This window comes from Nerophis lumbriciformis, linkage group LG16 (assembly GCF_033978685.3).
Source record: "Nerophis lumbriciformis linkage group LG16, RoL_Nlum_v2.1, whole genome shotgun sequence".
In the NCBI taxonomy this organism is placed as follows: Eukaryota; Metazoa; Chordata; class Actinopteri; order Syngnathiformes; family Syngnathidae; genus Nerophis; species Nerophis lumbriciformis.
Window position 1 is genome coordinate 7947978 of NC_084563.2, and position 13504 is coordinate 7961481.

The following is a 13504-nucleotide window of genomic DNA, read 5'->3' on the forward strand; positions in this document are numbered from 1 at the left end:
TTGGTCCATATTGCCTAGCCCTAATGCTTAGTGTTTGCTGTTGGAGGGAAAAGCGAATGTTGTGAGCAAAATACGTAAATATTACATTATATTATGAATGTGCCCGTTACTACATTACAGCATGTATATAATACAATGATGGAGGCTTTCGGATGTTTTTGAAAGGGCTTTATAGGCGGATTAGAGCGCCTCCTATTGGCTCCATTGATAGCTGAGTTTTGTTAGCTTTAATTTATGGGTTAGAATGCATTAAATATGTGCTTGTCTCATGAAAGGATTGTTCCAAAAAAAAAAAAGTGCAGCTCCCCTTTAAGCATGTTAACACTTTATTACCGTATTTTTCGGAGTATAAATCGCACCGGAGTATAAGTCGCACCTGCCGAAAATGCATAATAAAAAAGGAAAAAAACATATAAGTCGCACTGGAGCCCGGCCAAACTATGAAAAAAACTGCGACTTATAGTCCGAAAAATAGGGTACCTAGTGTCATTGAAATGTGCGCACCTCATACTGATGAGCACGTCGCCGTTCCGGAAGATGAAGAGGAGGATGTTCTCCTGCGTGACGTCGTGGAAATTTGCGCTCTTTTCGTTGGCGAAGAACAGGTCGGGCTTCCAGAGGCAGCCGAACATCTTGGGGTCGACGGTGAGCGAGTCGGCCTTGAAGTCCGTCGGCAGCTTGAGCCTGGGGTCGTTCCAGCGCTGTCGCAGGAAGATGTTGATTCTGTAGTCCTGTGAAGGTCCAAGGCAGCACAAGGTTACTGTCCTCCATCACCCTAAGGCAGGGGTGTCAAACTCAAATACAGAGTGGGCCAAAATTTAAAACTGAACAAAGCCGCGGGCCAAGGTTGAACAACTTAACCTTTTTGATAGGGACCCAAACACGTTTTGCATTAATATTGGACAAGCAAGGCTTATATAACTTTATAGTGACATGCAAATAATAATAATAACAATAATTAAAAACTATCAATGGCATATCAAATACAATTTAAATCAAAATTTAATGCCTCTTTTCTATTTGCAGCCTTCTGAGGTAAATATCAACATTAACTTTTTCCACAGGGTAATACATTTGAAAATAAAATAATGAATAAACCAACCATTCTGGACTTTAAACTGCTCAGTTTGCAACACACTGATCTAATCTGATGTGCCCAAGCCAGATACCTGCCATCTTTTCTTGGATGCTAGTTCATTAATGTCGGTGCTCAGGCTTTGAGCTGAGGCAACCCTCATTATCGAACAAAGGTGTTCATCAGTCATTATATCTCGTATTCCACAGTCTTGGGGGCGTGCCTAACAGGCACTGCTTTTAACGTCCTCTACGAGCTGACGTCACGTCCGCTTTTCATCCCTTCTAACAACGTGCTCGCCCAGTCACAAGATATGAGCGGCTCCTGTACGCGCACACACGTAAATGCAAAGCATACTTCATCAACAGCGATACAGTTTACACTGAGAGTGGCCGTATAAGCAACTTTAACATTGTTCGAAATATACGCCACACTGTGAATCCACACCAAACAAGAATGACTAACACATTTTGGGAGAACATCCGCACAGTAACACAACATAAACACAACAGAACAAATACCCAGAACCCTTTGCAGCACTAACTCTTCCGGGACGCTACAATACCTCCAAACCACGCCGCCCTCCCCTCCACACACATACACACACCTTGTAGCGTCCCGGAAAAGTTAGTGCTGCAAAGGATTCTGGGTATTTGTTCTGTTGTGTTTATGTTGTGTTACTGTGCGGATGTTCTCCCGAAATGTGTTTGTCATTCTTGTTCGGTGTGGATTCACAGTGTGGCGTATATTTCTAACAATGTTAAAGGTTTTTATACTGGCACCCTCAGTGTAACCTGTATCGCTGAAGATCAAGTATGCGTTGCATTCACTTCTGTGTGCGTGGCAAAGCCGCACGTATTATGTAACTGAGCCAGCACTCGTCGGACTGGATGAAAAGGGGACGTTACAATTCTCGGGAGGGGCACTAAAATTTGGGAGTCTCCCGGGAGGTTTGGCAAGTATGGGAATTAGCGGTGTACCGCGGCACCACCGCTGTATATAATCGGCGGGCCAGCTCGAGTGTTAATTTGATATCACCTCACGGGCCAGAGTTTGACACCCATGCCCTAAGGCGATTCATTCACACTGCAGGGTCGGATGGCCAATTCGGAATTTTTGGTCAAATCCAATCTTTTTTATGTGCCCGTTCACATTGCAGAAAAAATGTGATTACTAATGTGAATGCAAACTGCCCCACATGATGTCATGACGTTGCAAGTGTTGACGGAAGTAAATGGCTTCAACTCTCGTCGGTCTCAGTCCTGGAACATTTCAAGGATTTTGTGCAGTCAAAGTTTTCTGAACCGAAGTATTGCGCATAAAAGATTAATAAGAGGACAAATATTTTGACTCTGGCAGTTACACGGGATCATTTGCTGAGATGTCTGTTGAAGAGCGTAGCGTGTCTGTGAACGAGCAGTCGGAGACAGGAGGGCCGGAACTCTCATGTGAGTTCCTAAAAAGGTATGGTGTCAGAGGAGTTGCTCATGATTGGTTGAAAAGTTATCTTGGTGGCAGAGAACAGCATGTGCATATGAACAATGTAGATTCAGATAAAAACATTATAACTAGGGATGTCCGATAATGGCTTTTTTGCCGATATCCGATATTCCGATATTGTCCAACTCTTAATTTACCGACTTTGATATCAACCGATACCGATATATACAGTCGTAGAATTAACACATTATTATGCCTAATTTTGTTGTGATGCCTCGCTGGATGCATTAAACAATGTAACAAGTTTTTCCAAAATAAATCAACTCAAGTTACGGAAAAAAATGCCAACACGGCATTGCCATATTTATTATTGAAGTCACAAAGTGCGTTATTTTTTTTAACATGCCTCAAAACAGCAGCTTGGAATTTGGGACATGCTCTCCCTGAGAGAGCATGAGGAGGTTGAGGTGGGCGGGGTTGGGTTGAGGGGGTAGGGGGCAGCGGGGGTGTGTATTGGTATATTGTAGCCTCCCGGAAGAGTTAGTGCTGCAAGTGGTTTCTGGGTATTTGTTCTGTTGTGTTTATGTTGTGTTATGGTGCGGCATTCACTTGTGTGTGTGAAAAGCCGTAGATATTATGTGACTGGGCCGGTATGCAAAAGAAGTGCCTTTAAGGTTTATTGGCGCTCTGTACTTCTCCCTACATCCGTGTACCACTCCGTACAGCGGCGTTTTAAAAAGTCCTAAATTTTACTTTTTGAAACAGATACTGATAATTTCCGATAGTACATTTTACAGCATAAATCGGCCGATAATATCGACAGTCCGATATTATCGGACATCTCTAATTATAACACATTCTGTACTGGGACCACATTATTGAATATTAATGATATCTGTAAAGTCTTTAAAAAACTCAACTGTATTCTCTTTGCTGATGATACAAGCCTGGACTGTTCTGGGTAAGACCTTGGCCAGCTCCTAGAGACCGTAGAGAGTGAACTCCACATACTAAAGCAATGGTTTGATGCCAATAAACTATCAACCAACCTAAATAAAACAAAATGTATAATTTTTGGAAATAGGAAATAAAAATTGATGATATGGAGATAGAAAGGGTGTATTCAACAACATTTTTGGGAATTTATATAGATAAATGACATTGGAAACTGTACATAAATATATCAAGACAAAGATGGCAAAAAATATTGCTATGTTACATAAAATTAAAAACTGTAAATCAAAAGGCTTTTAACATGTTATATAACTGTTTCGTACTCCCATATCTTAATTATTGTGTTGAAATCTGGGGTAACAATTATAAATCAAACATCAACTCTATGTTCTTACTTCAAAAGAAAGCCATCAGAATTGTAAATTATGTGGATTATCACAACCATACCAATGCTCTGTTTATTAAATTAAAAACATTAATACTGCACGATCTTGTTGACGTCAACACTGCTATTGTGACGCATAAAGCTCATAACCACATGCTGCCTCGGTGTCTACAGGAGCGGTTCAAACCCAGGGAGAGTCCCTATGACCTCAGAGGTTCAGCTGTCTTTCAGAAAGCAAACATAAGAAGGAGCTTAAAAAGTAGATGTGTTTCTGTCAGGGGGGTTCAACTGTGGAACAGCTTGGATGATTCCTTCAAATGTTCCAGTTTAAAAAACACTTTAAGACCAATGTCTTGGAAAAATATATCACTCTTGAATCTACACAGTTGTTAATACTATGATCAATGTTAATTACAAACTAAATGTGGGATATAAATAATAATGGAAGTATAATTGTTTGTATATAGTATATAATTGGTACAAAGGTTTAACTAACACGTGTATAAGGATATCTCACATGTCTTTACTGTGTATATAATTGAACAATGTTTATGTTGTGTACAAGGTGTATTTACAACATGTTGTGCAAAGGAAATTTCATATTTTTAGGAAGCTCATCTTGTATTTGACATTGTTTATAGGGTTAGGCGCAATAAGTGTTCAACGTCAGCCTAAACCCTTTCACTCGGCAACATTTTCAATTTATGAATGTACAACTGTTTGTTTATGTAAAACCGTTTGTTTATTTTGTTGACCACTGACCCAAGAAATAATAAAACTAACCGAACTAACTAAAACATATTTTCACCTGTGGTCGAATGAATGTGACCTGATTACGGGAGCGTTTAAATGGAGGACGCGTCGCATATACAGTGGAACCTCAATTCACAAACGCCTTTATTTGCTTTCTTTTTGGTCTACAAACGTTTAGTTGATGCCTCGGTGTGCGACCAATGCCTCTGTGTACGGTCGCTTAACTTGTTTTTTTATTTATTTATTCATTTGGTGTGCTGCCATTTTGATGACATCCCTTCCTATAAACATTTTTAAAAGGCGGGTCCCCTACTTTACATACTGTTTACCGTATCTTCCGGACCATAGGTCGCAGTGGATTATAAGGCACACTGCTGATGAATGGTCTATTTCTGATCTTTTTTCATATATAAGGCGCACCAGATTATAAGACGCATTAAAGGAGTCATATTATTATTATTTTTTCTAAATGTAAAATACTTCCTTGTGGTCTACATAACATGTAATGGTGGTTCTTTGGTCAAAATGTTGCATAGATGATGTTTTACACATCATCTTCAAGCCGCTTTCTGACAGTCGCTTCAGGATGCGCCGTTTTGTGGGCGGTCTTATTTACGTGGCTCACCTTCGACAGCGTCTTCTCCCCGTCATCTTTGTTGTAGCGGTGTAGCGTGCAAGGACGGGCGTGGAAGAAGTGTCAAAAGATGGAACTAACTGTTTTAATGACATTCAGACTTTACTTCAATCAATAACGGAGAAGCATCTCCTCATCCGGAAACAACAACAACAACCCGTGAAAAACCGTCCGACCGGAACTCTAATAACTAATGTTCCTTGGGTGAATAATATAAACTCACTACACCGGTATGTTTTAGTGCTTTCATGGCGAGTTTACTGACAGATATAAGTAAGAACTTTACACTACTTTATGTTAGAAATGGCAACAGCGGAGGATGACTGTCACATAACAAAAAGATAGAGAAAAAGAAGAAGCTTATTCACTACACGCGCAATTTTTCATGATTCATGCAGATCCCAAATACAGATCAGCAGGTACCAGAAGGTCAGAAAAGTTGCTTTTGCATAATATTGCGAAACAAAACACACACCATAATAATACTCGTATGTTGAAGCACATCAAGCGGTGTGGCTTCATAGCTTACCAAAGTCCTACTAAAACATTTTGATAGATTTTTGAGCGCCGTGTGCAATGTTCTATATTTTTAATGGAACATATAAAATGTTGGTGTCGTTTACTTCGGTCATATGGCCATCATGGTGCAGTCTACACATATCTCTTATGTTTGACTGCCATCTACTGGTCACACTTATCATTACACCATGTACCAAGTAAAATTGCTTCGAGGTCGGTAAGCAAAACCAGAATTATTCCGTACATTAGGTGCAGAGGGTTATAAGGCGCACTGTCGAGTTTTGAAGAAAAAACAATATTTTATGTGCGCCTTATTGTCATGTCTGTGTGATCATGTTTTTGTTTTGGTCATGTTCGTTTTGGGTTTTGGACTTTTTGTGCACTTTTGTTTTGTCACCATAGCAACCATTAGTTTTCACCTGTCACGTCACGCACCTGTTTCACGTTTTGAGTCACGCACCTGCTTTCACTAATCATGTCCATAGTATTTAAGTTCATTCTTTTCAGTTTGTCGTTCTGACGACCCCCCCCATATATGCTTCTGCACACTCTCCACACCCTTATGATCCTTGCTGCTCTTTTTTCATGCCGGTTCCATGCCAAGTAAGTTTTTGTTTATTAAGCCACAGTTAGTGTTTTGTTTAATTGTTCATAGTTTTCGCCACTGTGCGTGCTTTTCATTTGTACTTTTTTGCTATAGTCTTTTGGTTTCATAGTTTATTCTCCGCCACTGTGCGCACTTTTCGTTTGTACTTTTTTTTGATGTATTAAATAAATCATGTACCTTCATTCCCGTCTCGCCCGAGCCAACTTTCCGTTGCATCCCGGAAAAGCTAACACCCAGGACCAAGTATTGACACTTATAAGTCTGGAAAATACGCTACATTTTGCTTGGAGTAGACGGTGGCACAAAAAGTACATGGATTGGCTCCCAAATATGGAAGAAACAAGTCCACAATTGCAACCATTATCGTTTATATGCTTGCTGACTCTGCCGAAGGAGTTAAATACATTTGCAAGGACGAAGACAAAGTTTAAGACAAGGTAGAAAAGATGTTGCTAGTGTAGCTAAATGAGAAGCAGCCAGTCGGCAATAGCATTTCCGAGGCTATCATTTGAGAGAAGGCTCGCCATTCATATGGTGACTTTGTGTCCAAAAGTGACCATGCTGAAACCCAGCACGGAAGAAGGATTAAGGCGAGTAGTGGGTGTTTGGAAACGTTTAAAAAGAGGATCCGTCACTCAGCCAAAGCTGCTTCTTCAACTTGGATTTCATCCGCCAAAGGGGACTTTCTACCTATCTGTGATAACGCCGGACTTTTTTGGACGAAGCTGCAAGAGGGGACACAAGCCGATGGAGGACCGCATCACACTGCTAGTTTGTGGCTGGAAGGTGATGCTATGCTTGTTTACCACTCCTGTCCAACAAATGCCACAAATATTCAATACACAAGATGCAATGATCTTCCTCTTTTGTTTATTATTGTAGCAACATGTTTGGTAACATTTTGAAGTGCACCAAAGGGACGTTTGTGTGTGAGCGGACGCATTGACATTTAAGCTGGCTGTTGTTGTGATGTTCTGTTAAAAAAAGAAAGAGATCGTTGAGCCATTACCCGCTTGTTATCTTATTTTGATACATATACAGTATATACACATTATACTGTCTTCAAAGTGTGCATTTTTTAAATATAAATAGGGATGTTTGTCGAGGTTAGAACCAACTATTCATGTGTACATTGTTTCTTATAGGGAAATCTGTTTCACTATACCAGGGGTCGAAAACGTTGAAAGACCAAAAGTACAAAAAACAAATCTGTCTGGAGCCGCAAAAAATGAAAAGCCGTATATAAGTCTCATAATGAAGTCAACACATGATGTAAGTGTCTATATTAGCTATAATAGCCTACTATCTAGTAGAGAACATCGACGATAAAGTTCGCAACTTTTGGTCGCTGATAAAAAAGCCTTGCCTGTACCGGAAGTAGCAGACGAGTAGCGTGACGTCACAGGTTGTGGAGCTCCTCACATCTGCACATTGTTTACAATCATGGCCACTAGCAGGGAGAGCGATTCGGACCGAGAAAGCGACGATTTCCCCATTAATTTGAGCGAGGATGAAAAATTTGTGGATGAGGAAAGTGAGAGTGAAGGACTAGAGGGCAGTGGGAGCGATTCAGATAGGGAAGATGCTGTGAGAGGCGGGTGGGACCTGATATTCAGCTGGGAATGACTAAAACAGTAAATAAACACAAGACATATATATATACTCTATTAGCCACAACACAACCAGGCTTATATTTAATATGTCACAAATTAATCCCGCATAACAAACACCTCTCCCCTCCCGTCCATATAACCCGCCAATACAACTCAAACACCTGCACAACACACTCAATCCCACAGCCCAAAGAACCGTTCACCTTCCCAAAGTTCATACAGCACATATTTCCCCAAAGTTACTTACGTGACATGCACATAGCGGCACGCACGTATGGGCAAGCGATCAAATGTTTGGAAGCCGCAGCTGCATGCGTACTCACGGTACCGCGTCTGCATATCCAACTCAAAGTCCTCCTGGTAAGAGTATCTGTTGTCAAAGTTCTCCACAGGCCAATGGTAAAGCTTGACTGTCATCTTCCGGGAATGTAAACAATGAAACACCGGCTGTGTTATCCGGCACAACAGTCAGGGGGTGCATTCTACGGCGGGGACGCGTTATCCGGCACAACACCTGCCTCAATACACCGCTTCCCACCTACAGCTTTCTTCTTTGCTGTCTCCATTGTTTATTGAACAAATTGCAAAAGATTCACCAACACAGATGTCCAGAATACTGTGGAATTTTGCGATGAAAACAGACGACTTAATAGCTGGCCACCATGCTGTCCCAAAATGTCCTCTACAATCGGTGACGTCATGCGCAGGCGTCATCAGACCGAGACGTTTTCAGCAGGATATTCCGCGCAAAATTTAAAATTGCACTTTAGTAAGCTAACCCGGCCGTATTGGCATGTGTTGCAATGTTAAGATTTCATCATTGATATATAAACTATCAGACTGCGTGGTCGGTAGTAGTGGGTTTCAGTAGGCCTTTAAGTATTTGACTTTCTGTCTGTTTGGAAGTCAACAAGCAACTGACCCAGCAGGTGGTCTGTTCTTTAAGTAAATGCAGTTTATTTTACGTTCTGTACAGCAGCACTACGCCGTCTCCATAGAATCCCCGCAGCTGCGCACCAGACACGTGCACAGACATTGCTTAACAACGAGCTGGACTGTCTTGGTTCCGTCCTTGTTTCTTCCCGCTGCGAGCCAGGACTACTACCTGGGGGAATGAACACGGGTCCTCTGCAAATGTTTGGGCCGTCTGAAACGCCGCACACTGATCAAAGGTGACAAGAGCTGTAAACACAAGGGCCAGCTTAAAGCTCTCGAGGCTGTTTCGCTCTCTCGTGGAACCAGAACTAAGTATTGTGCAATAGATGACTGTTACCTGACAATCGCTTATAGGGAACCATTAAACCCAAAGCAAACTATTAAACAAGAAGAAGCTTGCCTTGTTAGGTCTTTGTTGTAAATCCCCGTGTGGCATTACTGTCTTTTGTGGAAAAAGAATATGTTTGGATCTGCCTCGACCTCACTTAGACGTTACACAAAACCGTTTCAAAGTCCATTTTTTTGTACACGGATGACAAATGTGTGGGGGCAATAAGTACATTTCTCCTTCAAGTGGGATCGTATTTTTAAAAAGATGTTGTCATTTCTTAACAATCCACTCGAGGGGCTGCTCTGCTGGCTTGTGTCTTATTCGACACACCTTTCTGCTGTGGAACTGAATCTTTTCTTTGGCTGCACATCAAGCCGCCCTGTGCCGCGCTCTCTCTCTTCTGGAGGGATTTAACGCAGCCAGCAAATCTCACATTGAGGAGCTGTAAAACGTGGGAAAAAAAAATGAAAACAACTGCCACAGTTTATAACGTCGAATTAGTCATCCTACAGGCAAAAAATAGATGTGCAAACGACAGCGGGTATGAGGTCGGGCTCGGTGATGTAGAGGGGGCGAGTGAATGACATCGCACTGCCCACACAAGGCAAAGTCTGAAGATGTCTAATCTCTCCTTATCTCTCATTAGAACTTTTTTTTCAAATGTGATGCTCATTCACTGCTTTGACTGCAATTATTCAGAATCATAAAAGGTCTAAGCGAACCCAAAGGGATACACTTTATTACAGGTTCTAATTAGATCCAGATTCAAGAGCCGAATTAGAAAAATATACTGTACCTTTGAAAAAGACGATAACGTTCAGTGTGCATCAGAGAGGTATGAACATACAAACAACAAAAGCGTATTGTTAAATGAATACCTCTCAGACAGTCAAAACTAAATCATTTTTCACAAAGCTATTAAAGGCTTACTGAAACCCACTACTACCGACCCACGCAGTCTGATAGTTTATACATCAATGATGAAATCTTAACATTGCAACACATGCCAATACGGCCAGGTTAGTTTACTATAGTGCAATTTTACATTTCGCGCGACATATCCTGCTGAAAACGTCTCGGTATGATGAGGTCAGCGCGTAACGTCGCGGATTGTGGAGGACATTTTGAGACAGCATGATGGCCCGCTATTAAGTCGTCTGTTTCATCGCAAAATTCCACAGTATTCTGGACATCTGTGTTGGTGAATCTTTTGCAATTTGTTCAATGAACAATGGAGACAGCAAAGAAGAAAGCTGTAGGAGGGAAGCGGTGTATTGCGGCCGACTTCAGCAACACAAACACGGCCGGTGTTTCATTGTTTACATTCCCGAAAGATGACAGTCAAGCTTTACCATTGGCCTGTGGAGAACTGGGACAACAGAGACTCTTACCAGGAGGACTTTGAGTTGGATACGCAGACACGGTACCGTGAGTACACTTCCAAACATTTGATCGCTTGCCCGTACGTGCGTGCTGCTATGTGCATTTCACGTAAATAATTCAATGTATACACCCTGATTGGGGACGGCGTGGCGAAGTTGGTAGAGTGGCCATGCCAGCAATCGGAGGGTTGCTGGTTACTGGGGTTCAATCCCCACCTTCTACCATCCTAGTCACGTCCGTTGTGTCCTTGGGCAAGACACTTCACCCCTTGCTCCTGATGGCTGCTGGTTAGCGCCTTGCACGGCAGCTCCCGCCATCAGTGTGTGAATGTGTGTGTGAATGGGTGAATGTGGAAATAGTGTCAAAGCGCTTTGAGTACCTTGAAGGTAGAAAAGTGCTATACAAGTATAACCCATGATCATTTATGATTATCTTGTGTGATGACTGTATGATGATGATAGCATATATGATAGTATATATCTGTATCATGAATCAATTTAAGTGGGCCCCGACTTAAACAAGTTGAAAAACTTATTCGGGTGTTACCATTTAGTGGTCAATTGTACGGAATATGCACTTCACTGTGCAACCTACTAATAAAAGTCTCAAAAAGTCTCACGTACGTAACTTTGGGGACTTTGGGGAAATATATGTGCTGTATGAACTTTGGGGAGGTGAACAGTACTTTGGGCTGTGGGATTGAGTGTGTTGTGCAGGTGTTTGAGTTGTATTGGCGGGTTATATGGACGGGAGGTGGGAGGTGTTTGTTATGCGGGATTAATTTGTGGCATATTAAATATAAGCCTGTTTGTGTTGTGGCTAATAGAGTATATATATGTCTTGTGTTTATTTACTGTTTTAGTCATTCCCAGCTGAATATCAGGTCCCACCCGCCTCTCACAGCATCTCCCCTATCTGAATCGCTCCCACTGCCCTCTAGTCCTTCACTCTCACTTTCCTCATCCACAAATCTTTCATCCTCGCTCAAATTAATGGGGAAATCGTCGCTTTCTCGGTCCGAATCGCTCTCGCTGCTTGTGGCCATGATTGTAAACAATGTGCGGATGTGAGGAGCTCCACAACCTGTGACATCACGCTACTCGTCTGCTACTTCCGGTACAGGCAGAAGCTATTGAACATGCTCAATGTGTTGTGTAAGCATGTTCTGATCAGGGTGGTATGCTGCTGATTCAGATCATCTAGAAGTGATACGGATACCTATCACATGTATTGACTACAGTTTTTTTCAAATGGATTTATGGTGAGTGCAATTGACAACGTAACATTATCAACACAATATTTAAACTAGTTCCTTAACATACAATTGTTCAATCAAAACAAAGCTACTAGTACACAAAAACTAAACAAAAGCAAAAACTACCATTTGCTACTCGTTTGAATCTTTTGGTTTCGGTTAACAAAAACGACAAACAAATTATTTTAATTGATCATATACTGGTACCGATACATGGATCGATCCACCCTCCCCTTATGTGTACCGTAATTTCCCGGACCATAGGACGCACTGGAGTATAAGGTGCACCGCCGAAGAAAGGTCTATTTTCGTATATAAAGCGCACCGGATTATAGGGTTAAAGAAGTCATATTATTATAATTTTTTCTAAATGTAAAAGACTTCCTTGTGGTCTACATAACATGTAATGGTGTTTTTTTGCTCAAAATGTTGCATAGATAATGTTTTACAGATCATCTCCAAGTCGCTTTCTGACAGTCGCTTCAGGATGCGCCGTTTTGTGGGCGGTCTTATTTACGTGCCTCCACTTGGACATCTTTGTTGTAGCAGTGTAGCGTGCAAGGACGGGCGTGGAAGAACTGTCAAAAGATGGAGCTAACTGTTTTAATGACATTCAGACTTTACTTCAATCAATGACGGAGCAGCATCTTCTCATCAGCTGAAAATGTGTCCCGTAAAAAAAAAGGTCCGACCGGAACTCTCTAATAACTAAAGTTTCTTGGGTGAATAATGTAAACTCACTACACCGGTATGTTTTAGCACTTTCATGGCGAGTTTACTGACAGATATAAATAAGAACTTTACACTCCTTTATATTAGAAATGGCAACAGTGGAGGATGAATGTCACATAACAAGAAGATAGAGAAAAAGAAGAAGCTTATCGACTACGGTGTCGCGCAATTTTTCAGGATGTATGCAGATCCCAAATATAGATCAGCAGGTACCAGAAGGTAAGAAAAGTTGCGTTTGCATAATATTGCGAAACAAAACACCAGATAATATGTCTTACCTTATACACACACCATAATAATACTCCTATGTTGAAGCACAGTACAATCCATCAAGCGGTGTGGCTTCATAGCTTACCAAAGTCCTACTAAAACATTTTGATAGATTTTTGAGTGCCGTGTGTAATGTTCTATATTTTCAATGGAACATATAAAATGTTGGTGTTGTTTACTTTAGTCATATTGCAGTCTACACTTATCTCTTGTGTGTGACGGCCATTATTTTGCAGTCTACACGTATCTCTTATGTTTGACTGCCATCTACTGGTCACATTCATCATTTCACCTAATAAATAGCTTTGAGGTGGGTAAGCAAAACCGGAATTATTCCTTACATTAGGCGCACCGGGTTATAAGGCACACTGTCGAGTTTTGAGGAAAAAAAAAATTTAGGTGCGCCTTATAGTCTGGAAAATACGCTACTTTTGGCCGTAACAATGCAATATAGGTACAACACGTATCCTCTCTTTCGACACTTGTTAATTTGCTTTTTCATTTCTTATTAATAACTGCTTACTTTCTACTGCAACGGGATTCCATCTACACTTCTTAAACTTTACTAAGCACTTATTTTTTGTGTTGTTTGGAGCGATTTTTAACAGCTAGCTTAG

The 13504-nt window shown here is 41.2% G+C and overlaps 1 protein-coding gene across 5 annotated transcripts in view; it reads right to left on the minus strand.

The window, feature by feature from the left end:
• glrbb (glycine receptor, beta b) overlaps window positions 1-13504 on the minus strand; it is a 104514-nt gene that overhangs the window by 46219 nt on the left and 44791 nt on the right. For all 5 annotated transcript variants that reach the window (XM_061976586.1, XM_061976587.1, XM_061976588.1 and 2 more), the window contains exon 5: window positions 505-731. In XM_061976586.1, the coding sequence (XP_061832570.1) occupies window positions 505-731 (227 nt within the window). The remainder of the gene's footprint in view (window positions 1-504; window positions 732-13504) is intronic.